At 43.6% G+C, this 12,601-nt stretch overlaps 1 protein-coding gene across 8 annotated transcripts in view; it reads left to right on the plus strand.

The window, feature by feature from the left end:
- Nucleotides 1–12,601, plus strand: part of LOC131762377 (phosphatidylcholine translocator ABCB4) — an 86,101-nt gene that overhangs the window by 57,113 nt on the left and 16,387 nt on the right. For all 8 annotated transcript variants that reach the window (XM_067042695.1, XM_067042692.1, XM_067042696.1 and 5 more), the window contains 6 exons: nucleotides 673–777; nucleotides 3,222–3,299; nucleotides 4,857–4,940; nucleotides 5,987–6,190; nucleotides 9,674–9,774; nucleotides 11,502–11,642. In XM_067042695.1, the coding sequence (XP_066898796.1) occupies nucleotides 673–777; nucleotides 3,222–3,299; nucleotides 4,857–4,940; nucleotides 5,987–6,190; nucleotides 9,674–9,774; nucleotides 11,502–11,642 (713 nt within the window). The remainder of the gene's footprint in view (nucleotides 1–672; nucleotides 778–3,221; nucleotides 3,300–4,856; nucleotides 4,941–5,986; nucleotides 6,191–9,673; nucleotides 9,775–11,501; nucleotides 11,643–12,601) is intronic.

Consider the following 12,601-nt stretch of genomic DNA (forward strand, 5'->3'; position numbering starts at 1 on the left):
CTATTGATATATACCCGATTATGTTAGTGGGGCACCTAGGCTAACTTTGTTGGACTTACGAACAAATCACACTTACAAACGCGCTCTCAGAATGGAACTCGTATTGTATTCCTCCGATTCATAGAGACAGGAAGTAGAATGGTGGCTCCCAAATGGCTGGGGGAGGGTCATGGGAGTTACTGTTTAATGAGTACAGAATTTCAGTTGTGGATGATGAAAGAATTCGGGAGATGGATGGCAGGGAAGGTGGCACAACACTGTCAGTACACTTAATGCCACTGACTAGTATACTTAAAATCTACCATTTAGCCTTTTTTTTTTTTTTTTTGCGGTACGCGGGCCTCTTATGGTTGTGGCCTCTCCCGCTGTGGAGCACAGGCTCCGGACGCGCAGGCTCAGCGGCCATGGCTCACGGGCCCAGCCGCTCCGCGGCATGTGGGATCTTCCCGGACCGGGGCACGAACCCGCGTCCCCTGCATCGGCAAGCGGACTCTCAACCACTGCGCCACCAGGGAAGCCTAGCCGTTTTAATGTTACGTATATTTTACCACAGTTAAAAAAAACACGTATTCGAAACCTAGTTTTTAAAATGTGATGCCCAAGCCATTGTTTATGGGAGGAATAAACAAAGATCATGTAATCCAAGTGGGTGTTTTAAATGTTCTTTTGTAGATTTTTGGACCAGGAGACGATGAAGTGAAGCAGCAGAAATGCAACATGTTCTCATTGCTCTTTTTAGGTCTGGGAATTATTTCTTTTTTTACTTTCTTCCTTCAGGTAGGTACCTATGATTTGATCTTCTCATTGAGTCTATATTCAGTTAGAGAATATAGATTAATTACCTATTAATTAGATTTTTGTTAATTATCTGTTAATATAGATTAATTATTGATTAATCAAAATCCAATAAAAGAAACAGGTGATCAAAACCTTAGCTTTGGTTTGGAACTTCCAAGTCTTAGATTGAAATGAATTGCAGACACAGTTGGCACAAGGCTCTTTGAGAGGGCAGTGTCCTAAGCAGGGGGAATTGTGACTTCCCTGTGTGCTAAATTACGTCATGTTACAGATTGGCCCTCAGCAAACATTCATTACCAAGGACAAAAGAGACGTGAACTCACAGGACAACATAAGTCCCAGTTAAACTCCACTAGTCATAAACTGGAGAAAAATCAGTACAATAGCATTCTCTCTCTCTTTTATAAAAATAAATTTATTTATTTTATTTTTTGTCTGCGTTGGGTCTTCGTGGCTGTGCACATGCTTTCTCTAGTGTGGCTGCTCTTTGTGTGGTGCACGGGCTTCTCACTGCAGTGGCTTCTCTTGTTGTGGAGCACGGGCTCTAGGCGCACAGGCTTCAGTAGTTGTGGCTCACGGGCTTCAGTAGTTGTGGCGCATGGGCTTAGCTGCTCTGCGGCATGTGGGATCTTCCTGGACCAGGGCTCGAACCCGTGTCCTCTGCATTGGCAGGCGGATTCTTAACCACTGCGCCACTAGGGAAGCCCAGCATTCTCTTTTTGTTACTCTTCATATAGTATCAAGTAACTTCTCTGATATTTTCTTCATTAATTGATGAACTGTTTGAAAGAATGCACATTATGCTGCATTTAGGTATTGTAGACCCGGACAAAATGAACTAGTAAACTGCTCTGGTTGTACTTGTCTACCTAGACTTTTACCAAATTTCTTTTGTCTCTAACTCACTGCCTTTCCAGTACACACAGCCCTTTCTAGTACAATCCATTGAGGCCACAGAATATTTCCTAGTCATGCCCAGTGTGCTTCTCTTTGATTATTGTTGAAACAGTGGTAAAAGTAAGCCTCACTTTTTATTTAGAAATCAGAGCCTTGCTCGTAGCAACTCAATGTCCAATGCAGCCGCAATCCCTGGCGTGTTAGGGAGGAGGGCATACATATGCTGCACCAACAGTGGGGCTGATAGACGGAGCTATGGAGCCCTCACGGGCCTTGAGCAATCTGCCAGCAAAGGCGGGAGGAGACCAAGGCAGTCTAGGCCTGGACCCCTGGGGCAGACTCACCCTGAGCACTGACCACCGATCCTCTTGGTTTAGTGAAGACCTGGGATGCATCCTCCCCAGAGAGCACCCCACGTGCCCACCCCAACACTCCGCGTGGCTGGAGGCTCACACCCATGCCAGTGCCTGGGAAGCAAACCCAGCTGTGGACATCTGGGCTGGTCTCCAGTTTGAACAGGGTAAAATTAGAAAGAGGGAAAGCGTCTGGCAAGGATGCTGGGGGAGGAGGAGTAACCTAATTGTTCGTTAATCTGATAGCAGGTGGAGCTGTGATGGGCAAGCTGCAAACGCATCTGGAGCTTGATACCCCAGACATCCTCCCTCCCTCTACACTACAGGAGCCAAAACGCATCCCTGCATAGAATTTTATTACTTCTTTTGGAGACTGATTTGCTTAAAGCATTAGGAACACACTGACGTTGTAATTAAGTACAGTATTCTTCTCACTGAGATGCTGTCCTTGAGAGTTTTGAAAAGGAAGTCTATTTAGAATGCTTCAGGAGCCAGAATTGGATACTTCTAAGGATTTTGGTCTTAGGATTCTATTGTATACCAATGATTTAGAAGTATATGAATTAGGGCTTCCCTGGTGGCGCAGTGGTTGAGAGTCCACCTGCCGATGCAGGGGACACAGGTTCGTGCCCCGGTCCGGGAAGATCCCAAATGCCGCGCGCGGAGCGGCTAGCCCTGTGAGCCATGGTCGCTGAGCCTGCGCATCCGGAGCCTGTGCTCCGCAACGGGAGAGGCCACGAAAGCGAGAGGCCCGCGTACTGCAAAAAAAAAATAATAATAATTAGAAGTATATGAATTTTAAAAAATTTTTAATAGAAGTATAGTTGATTTACAATGTGTTAATTTCTGCTGTACAGCAAAGTGATTCAGTTATACATATATAAACATTCTTTTTTTAATATTCCTTTCCATTATGGTTTATCATAGGATACTGAATATAGTTCTCTGTGCTGTACAGTAGGGCCGTGCTGTTTATCCATTCCATATATAATAGCTTACATCTAGCAGGACATGAACTTTAAGTTGGGACTTTGAATTAGTATCTGGTCATAGACTTTGTTATTTGAATAGTTGATTCATAAATAAATATTATAGAAATCCATGCAAATACACCCACTTTTGTCAGAACGCTTGTGATCATCAAAAGGGACAAAAGCCTTTCTTCTCCCCCAGGGCTTCACATTTGGGAAGGCTGGCGAGATCCTCACCACAAGGCTTCGGTCCATGGCTTTTAAAGCAATGCTGAGACAGGTAGGTGTGTGCTCGGGAGCAACTCTTTCCTTTCAGGCCTCTTCCTGTTCTGGCTGGTGTGCTGCCCTGCATGTTGTGTGTCCCAGGTGTTCATGCAAGTACTGGTCAGGGCCCTGCTAATTGTCCTGGTCCTTCAGTATCCAAAGACCTCTCAGGGTTTTCGTGGGAGTAGGCTTAATGTAGGTCACTTTTTTTTTTTTTTTTTTTTTTTTTTTTTGTGGTACGTGGGCCTCTCACTGCTGTGGCCTCTTCCGCTGCAGAGCACAGGCTCTGGACGCACAGGCTCAGTGGCCATGGCTCACGGGCCCAGCCACTCCGCGGCACATGGGATCTTCCCAAACAGGGGCACGAACCCGTGACCCCTGCATCGGCAGGCGGACTCCCAACCACTGCGCCACCAGGGAAGCCCAATGTAGGTCACTTTTGGGGCTTATTTTGCAACTATCTCTATCCCTGTGGATACTGTCATTTCAAGGACCTGTATCTGTTTTCTGGATTCTACGCAGGCCCTGGTGAGTCATTTGAGACTCCAGGATGCCTTTCCACAAAGGAAAGGGTGGTTGGCAGTGTTCCTGTCCCACAATTGACCATACTAACTATAGGTTTTACCAAATGTTGGTAATTGAGTTTGTTAGAGCTCTGCTTTCACATTAATTCACTTGTTAATTCACTCAGTCATTACCCACTAGGTACCAGACAGTGTGCTGGTAGCTGGGCCTATAAAATGCCTTATCTGCCCTCTTGGGAAGGTCACAGCCCAGTGCGGGACATGCGGGAAAATGTGCAAACATGAATTCTCTATTTTTATAGAGAAGGCTTAAGAGAGGGCCAGAATATTGTCCAACCAATTGATAGGAATTGATTACATTTCCTGTTCACAAAAGGGCACAGAGCAGGTATCATATTATGTGCAGCTCTGAATTTGCAGACCTCTTTCAGTGTCTTTTAAACTGTTGCTATGGAGGAAAAGTTACTTTATATGAAGCTTAAAGATGCTGTGGATGAGTGGCTTATAATTGAAATCATATCTAAGATAGACTCTTTTAATCCTTGCTTCAAACAAAACAAAACAAAAACGTGGTGAGAAACCAGGGCTCATGATCTCATGCCTAGAATTTGCAAGAAAGAGCCGTGTCCAGTACAACTCCACCGTGTCCAGCACAACTTTGTGAGAGACACCATCCCATCAGGATACTACGGAAGTGTCCGTAGTACAAGTTGTGAGGACTGGGTGATGGACCCACGTGCATCCACAGGCTTGAGCTTGGGCTTGGGGGAAGCTGGCAGCGAGCACAGCTGCAAACTGGATAAGCCCCGCCCCCCATCAGTGTGCTTTCCTGGCACAGGTGGGGATGGAGCTTGCATCCTGGTGGGGCTCCAAGGTGTATGCTCAAGGCAGGGACTAGAGCTCCCCACTGCATGGGAGGTCTCCCCTCAACTCCATCACCCAAGTTAAGTGTGGATATTTCCTCAGCATTGAATGTTTGGGATGTTTCATCTGATTTTCTCTGCTTGTTTTAATTTGGAATGAATTTAAAGGTGTATTTTGTGTCGTAGGACATGAGCTGGTTTGATGATCATAAAAACAGTACTGGTGCACTTTCTACGAGACTTGCGATGGATGCCTCCCAAGTCCAAGGGGTATGTAGACTGTACTCTACTACTGTTTTTCTTTAACATGTTTTGGAATAAACATACAGCATAGCTGCAACCTTTAAGCTCCCTTCAGCTGCAAGTAACAGAAAAGTCAAACTAGACTAAACAATAAAGGGGAAGGTTGGACTTCAGGGTTGATGGATCCACTGGCTCACAAGTGGCCCGAAGGACTCAGGCACCTTCTGTCTGTTGGCTGTGAGTGGCTTTCAGTCCTCAGGGTTGGCTTCACCCTGAGGCTCATTCCCTCATGGCCACAGGGCGGCTGCCAGGAGCAACCATAGCTACAAGCTTCCTTGTTTCCCATCCAGGGAAAGAGAGCGCACAGCTAGGCCTCGACTGCCAAACAAACACCCTTCTGTTACATCTAATTAAGACTAGTTTGGGTCACATGCCCAACCCTAACCAATAACTGGCTCCAGGGAGTGCCGCCGTCTTCCTGGCTTCCTTCCCCAGTTCTGGAGCTGAGGTCTGTTACCTCAGAACTCACTGCTTCTCCATAGTGCAGGAGAGCAGCAAGTCCCCTGCAGTGTCCCCGTGAGAGCCCTCTTTTTCTGACTGGTGCAAACAGGACTTCATCTTTATGCATGCTTTACGGGGCGGGGATGGTCTCTTAGGATCTGTACCCTTGGTAACAGATGGTCTCTTGGGGCTCATGAATCTCCCTCTTACACATTTGAAGCGAACAGGCATTAAAATGAGCGCAGTGCCCGGGGTGTGTTCCTCTTTGAATGTTGCCTTCATGAAAAAGTGTGCACCCCACAGCCTCTCCCCAAAGCAGAGAAGCTGATGACTTGCTTCTGCAGTGCTGAATCCGTATGGGCAGGAGAGAAAGGAGAGCTGAAAGGCACAAAGAAAAACCTGCAGAGCCTCCCAAGTTACCCACAGGTGTCTTGGGTTTATTGTAACAAAAGGGAGCAAATGTTAGTACAGGCGCAGATCCCTCTCTTGTGGTTCTGACCCGCAGGCTGAAGGCTGCAGCTCATGGATTTGCAACTTAAAATACAGCTGCCTCTCTTCTTTTGCTCTTCCAGGCCACTGGGACCAGGTTGGCTTTAATTGCACAGAACACAGCTAACCTTGGAACTGGTATTATCATAGCATTTGTCTACGGTTGGCAATTAACCCTTTTGATGTTATCGGTTGTTCCAATTATTGCTGTATCAGGAATTGTTGAAATGAAATTGCTGGCTGGAAATGCCAAAAGAGATAAAAAAGAACTGGAAACTGTTGGAAAGGTGAGTCAAATACGGCTTCAGTTGGTATAAGTATGGTTTTTAGACATGGGTTTTATTTGATTGATTCATTACAACACGCATGTTTTAATAATGTTAGTGCTCCTTACAACTAATAGTGGTCAACGCTGTGTATGAAATATTTTACTGTGTCAATGCCTAGAACTTGAAAATGGGATAATTAATGTAAAGTGTTTATCCTGTAGAAGGTGTTATATTCAGAAAATTTCTGAATTTTCAAAGTTCATTTTACCTTTTACTTTGTATACCAATGCCATTATTAGGACAAAAGTTACCCCTGTTTTACAGATGAAGAGTCCTTAAGGCAGAGAATTATAAGTGTATTGTTCAAAGTAGGACATTTGCCAGTACTTAAAAGACAGTCCTGTTCTTCTTGGCTGTGATTTCTATAGTTAATTGAGCTAGGCAGCCACCAGAGGACAGTAATGCTCTGATTTCTGGTTCTAATTATAATGGCAATTGGGCACACACTTAACTTTGTGCCAGTTATTGTTGTATTTATATGTACCAACTCATCCTCATAATAATCCTATGAGGCAAATACTAATGTTACACCCGTTTTACAAATGTGGAACCTGAGAATGAAACAAGTTAGAGGCATGGCTGGGATTCAAGTCCTGGTCTAATTTCAAAGTTCTTTACTATATTACCTCTTCATATGGGTTTAAATGTGTCTAAATCTCCATATAAACATTTTATTTACACGTACATGTATTTAAATGTTTAAATGTAGATAGCAGCCGGGAATTTTTTTTACCCTTATTTATGTAAATATTATACTATATTGAAACATTAGGAGGTGAAGCAGACAGTGTATATAAATTGTGATAGTTTCTATAGCACAACACTTGCAAAGCCCTTTCACAGACAGTACTGCATAGGCCTTAATACAAATTATGGTTACGCCAGGTGGGACAGATAGTATGTCTCGCTCATGGGTTAGAAAGCAGTTAGCATGATTCCCACACTTAAGCTCTGGTGTATCCAGAGTCCTTGAAGATCCTCTTGGCTGCTGGCCGTGGGTACTTCAGGGCAGCGGTCCCCAACCTTTTTGGCACCAGGGGCTGGTTTCGTGGAAGACACTTTTTCCACGGAGAGGGATTGGAGGGGTGGGTAGTTCAGGCGGTAAAGCTAGTGATGGGGAGAGGCAGATGAAGCTTTGCTCCGCTTTCCTGCCGCTCACCTCCTGCTGTGCGGCTCGGTTCCTAACAGGCCATGGGCCGGTACCTGGTCTGTAGCCTGGGGGTTGGGGAACCCTGCTTTAGGGCATCATTTCCTTGATTTCTTTCTTTTTTTTTTAAAAATAAATTTATTTATTATTTTATTTTATTTTTGGTTGCGTTGGGTCTTCATTGCTGCACGTGGGCTTTCTCTATTTGTGGCGATCGAGGGGCTCTCTTCGTTGTGGTGCGCTGGCTTCTCACTGCTGTGGCTTCTCTTGTTGCAGAGCACGGGATCTAGGCACGCGGGCTTCAGTAGTTGCGGCACATGGGCTCAGTAGTTGTGGCTCGCGGGCTCTAGAGCACAGGCTCCGTAGCTGTGGCGCACGGGCTTAGTTGCTCCACGGCATGTGGGATCTTCCCAGACCAGGGCTCGAACCCATGTCCCCTGCATTGGTAGGCGGATTCTCAGCCACTGTGCCACCAGGGAAGCCCATTTCCTTGGTTTCTGTTTGTCACAACTAACTACTGAAAAAACACCCTGTAGTGTTCGTTTCCTTTCTCCTCCTGAACCCTACTGCTTTTCACATTTCAGAAGGGAAATTGTCAGTAGGTAGAATGAAGATCAATTTTTCTTAGACTAGTCACATGAAAGAAAACATCTTGAGTCTAGTTAAGATAACAGGATCTTAATTCTATTAAAAATGGCTAATGACACTGAAAGCTGCCAGAGTTTTGGCAGGAGTAGGGCAGTTAGAATGGAGGAGCTTGACAAACAAAACACCACCTTAGACCATCCGTCCTGGCTTTGCGGCTGCTCAGTATATCATGCTGGAGAAGACCTCCCACTTCTCTGGTCTTCACTTTCCACTTCTGTAACGTGAGAAGTTGTACCAGATGATGTCCCGGGTTCCTTTCAGCTAATACATTGTCGTTCCAGGGATCAGAGAATGAATAACTCAGACTGATCAGTCTGAAATATTTTTAGTAACTACTTTAACCTGATAAGGGTTTGTATTTTTTAATGAGAGATTGGAAATTTTAAATGTTAATTATCAGCAATTCAATCATAGTTCAATTTTATTTACTCAGTCAACTCCTGATTAACCCAAAATGAGGGTTAGAAGGGTCTTGGATACCACCACCCCCCCCCCCCGCAACATCACTGTTTGTTCAAAAAAAAAAAAAAAAAGTTCTCATTGACCTGGGTGCAGATTAATCATGGTACAAGAACATGAGGATTTGGGATAACTTCCCATTTTCATTTTCCGGAAAAGGCTTAGTAATGAGGGTGTGATTGCTGGGCTGGGAGGAGGGGAGGGAGGCTGCATAATCACCCTCTTGACTCAGGCCCTGCCTGATGACTGAGATTAGGGGCCTGCTGAACCAGAATTAACCCTCAAAGCACTTAACCCGTGATCAAAAAATCAAGAGTTGAGTGTAAAGTCCTAACAACTAGTTTCTCCGTGAGCAAATTACAAAGCAGGGGAAGCAGAAGAGCATAATGGGTTAAGAACATGGACTTGGCATCAGATAGCCGTATAGGGATTCTATCCTGCCTGCTTATTAACTCTAGAGTCTTCGGCAAGTCACTTCACTTCTCTGTGCCTCGGGTCCTCACCTATGCAAACAGGAATAAGAACTAGAACCTCACAGTGTTGTCAAATGAGGTAATACCTGGCACAGAGTAAAAGCCAATAAGTACTCTCTAGCCTGGCTATAATTACTGTTAGATGTGTCATTTATAATAAAGATAGGGGGCTTTCCTGGTGGTGCAGTGGTTAAGAATCCACCTGCCAATGCAGGGGACATGGGTTCGAGCCCTGGTCCGGGAAGATCCCACATGCCACGGAGCAACTAAGCCCGTGTGCCACAACTACTGAGCCTGTGCTCTAGAGCCCGTGAGCCACAGCTACTGAGCCCGTGTGCCACGACTACTGAAGCCCGCGTGCCTAGATCCCGTGCTCTGCAACAAGAGAAGCCACTGCAATGAAAAGCCCGCGCACTGCAAAGAAGAGTAGCCCCCGCTCGCCACAACTAGAGAAAAGCCTGCACGCAGCAACGAAGACTGAACGTAGCCATAAATAAATTAAAAAATTTTAAAAAGATTTTTTTTTTCAGTTTTTTCATGGAGCTTGTCTTGAAGAACACATTATGCCTTTGCTTTCCAAATTTTAAAGGAATTGAAAACCTGTCAACATAAGCTTTGGGCTTCTTTTGACAGAACCCTAAGGCTCATATATTTATTTTTATTATTTCAGAAGTAAAAGTCCCACTTCTAATCATGATCTGTTCTACATTACAGATTGCAACAGAGGCAATAGAGAATATTAGGACAGTTGTGTCCTTGACCCAGGAAAGAAAATTTGAATCAATGTATGTTGAAAAATTGTATGGCGCTTACAGGTAATGAGAATATGATTGTTATTAAGAACCTAGTGTTTTCCTAGGCTGAATAATTGATTCCAATTTTTGTTCCTGCTGCAAACAATGATATGATTGTAAGGATGACATTTTTTCCAATAATTATCTCAGTGAAAATAAGTAACTTTTTGATGCAGCTGGACCACAGGATTGGATTTTTACATCTCTTATAAAAAACAGTAAGATTGGGTCTCTAAGAGCTAAAAGGTACAGAGGGCTGCACAAGTATTTGTTCACCACTGCAGGCGACATAAACAACCCATCTGGTGATTCAGGATGAACATTCTTTTAGGGAATCGCTCAAACCTTTATTTTTTTTGCATTGTGTAGACTGAACCAAAGATGAGATTTGTTGTTGGTTTAAAATGTTTCCTTTGTTCTCTGGGTGAGGACCAGATCTGTCCTACTCTGAAAACAAAGACACAGAGCCTATTTCATTGGTTTATACTTGAGCAATTCGACAAACCTCCAGCACCTATTTGCCACTTGTTTCCAACCAGGGCCTGTCCTTATAAATGAATATGTTTTAACACTAACAAAATTGAACACAATTTGAATTACAACTCCGTAGACTAGAACAATGGTTTTGAACACTTACATATTTGAACAGGGATAATTGAATTTCTCAGTGTATCCACCTTCCTAGTTATGCATACTTCATGCAGCTATTACATTTTTCTGGTCACTTGATGTCTGACATATATCTGTCAGTAGCATTGTAAATTGTTCTGTAACATTAAGTATTGTAACACCATGCTCACAGCACAGGAGTTAAAGTATCCAGATCAGTAATACTTTAAATTTTTCCTCTTGCCAAGTGCCTGCCTTCTAATCTGAAAATAAATAAATTAATGTTCTTCTGGAGGATTTAGAATAATAAAGTAGGGCTTCCCCGGTGGCGCAGTGGTTGAGAGTCCGCCTGCCGATGCAGGGGACGTGGGTTCGTGACCCGGTCCGGGAAGATCCCACGTGCTGCAGAGCGGCTGGGCCCGTGAGCCATGGTCGCTGAGCCTGCGCGTCCAGAGCCTGTGCTCCGCAACGGGAGAGGCCACAACAGTGAGAGGCCCGCGTACCACAAAAAAAAAAAAAAAAAAAAAAAAAAGTAAATAGAATAATAAAGTAAAATAAAGTAGCTAAACTAATAGAGGACAGCAAGAGGTCTAATTAGAAATGGTTCAAAACAAATTGTGTTGGGGTTGGTGGGATCTAGCTCCAGGAAGAACTTCTGATGTGTGTCTAGATAAACCTCGGTGACCCTACTTTTCTGAATCTGAAATGTGAACTTTGATATGAGAGACTATAACTCATCACAGAAGACAAGATAATATTACACAACTGAATTAGACAATTCAAACTTTAGTCCTAACTTTGACATCCTTTATTTTTGATAACAATCATGTTTGAGTTCCCAGATATTCCTGTGTAATAATAACAGCAACTATCATCTGAGCAACCACTATGAGCTAGGTACTGTGCTAGACATTTGTATTGTCTATTTAGATCTCAAAACAATTTTGTATCATACTGGCTATCCCCCTCTTACAAGCCAGAAAACTGATGCGTAGAGAGGTTAAGTCACTGAAATTAATTATAACTGGGGGCAGAATTTAAACACAGGTTGACTAGACGTAGAAGCTGTGCTCTTTGTACACGCCAGTGCTAAGAGAGGTTGAAGATAATGGTTACAGATATACTGATTTGCTTTTCAGGAATTCTGTGCGGAAAGCACACATCTACGGAATTACTTTTAGTATTTCACAAGCATTTATGTATTTTTCCCATGCTGGTTGTTTTCGGTTTGGTGCCTATCTCATTGTGAATGGACATATGCACTTCAGAGATGTTATTCTGTAAGTAACTTTTAATTTATTGAGATTATTCCATAATAAAGTTTCAATAGGTCTATGCAAAGGTTTGGAGTAGACCGAAAAACTAACTTGTTTTATGATGAAGTCAGAGAGTTGAATCTACCCCAGAAATCGAATGTTGTCGGTACTCCAAGGACAGTTTCATTATCCGAGTGGACTAAAATCAACCAAGCTCATGAAAATGATCATAAACCATAATTTCAGTAATACATAGAAGGACAGGAGGACAGCAAATGTTCTCAATGCAGAGATAAATCATAATTAGAAAACTGCTGGCGACCATGGACCCAAAACAGAGGTTATAATAGCTTACTATTAACGGGCAACCAAAGATGGCCTTGACAGTGAGATGGGAACACTTGACTGACGTCTGGTAAACACTCTGTTCCCTAACCAGCCCTGGGATGACCCTGCCAACTTTTGCCTCTTAGCCTTTCCTATTTTCTTGGTTTCCAAGCTAACCAACGGTCTTTCAAAATATGCTAAATACATTCAATTAGGTTGCAGTCTAGTCTTGCCAAAGAGAAGCCATTCTTTAAAGATCACTTTGGTGTATTTCTGCTCTGATGGGATGACTTTTAAAAAGTAGCGAATAACTCTAAGAAAAACCACCCAGGGTCAAGACGGACAGAGTGAAAGTGTTTAAAAGCTGTCCTTTTGTTTTCATCCAAAATTAAAATAACCATGAAAAAAGAATATATATCTTTGCATCAGTCAGGATCCCAGCAGGGAACAAATGGCCCTGCATATGGGGGAATGGAGGACAGTTTGCTAAAGGGTCTGTTTATAAAGGTGTGAGAAGTATTAAGGTCAGCAGTGCCCAGCTAGGCACCACTAAGACCTTACTTAAGCCTAAAGGGCAAGAGGAGGGAAAGATTTTCAGAAGCCAGCGCAGGTGCTTTCTGTGGTCTTTGGTGGAAGGACCCCAACACCACAACTTT

The sequence above is a fragment of the Kogia breviceps genome, chromosome 9 (assembly GCF_026419965.1).
Source record: "Kogia breviceps isolate mKogBre1 chromosome 9, mKogBre1 haplotype 1, whole genome shotgun sequence".
Taxonomy (NCBI): Eukaryota; Metazoa; Chordata; class Mammalia; order Artiodactyla; family Physeteridae; genus Kogia; species Kogia breviceps.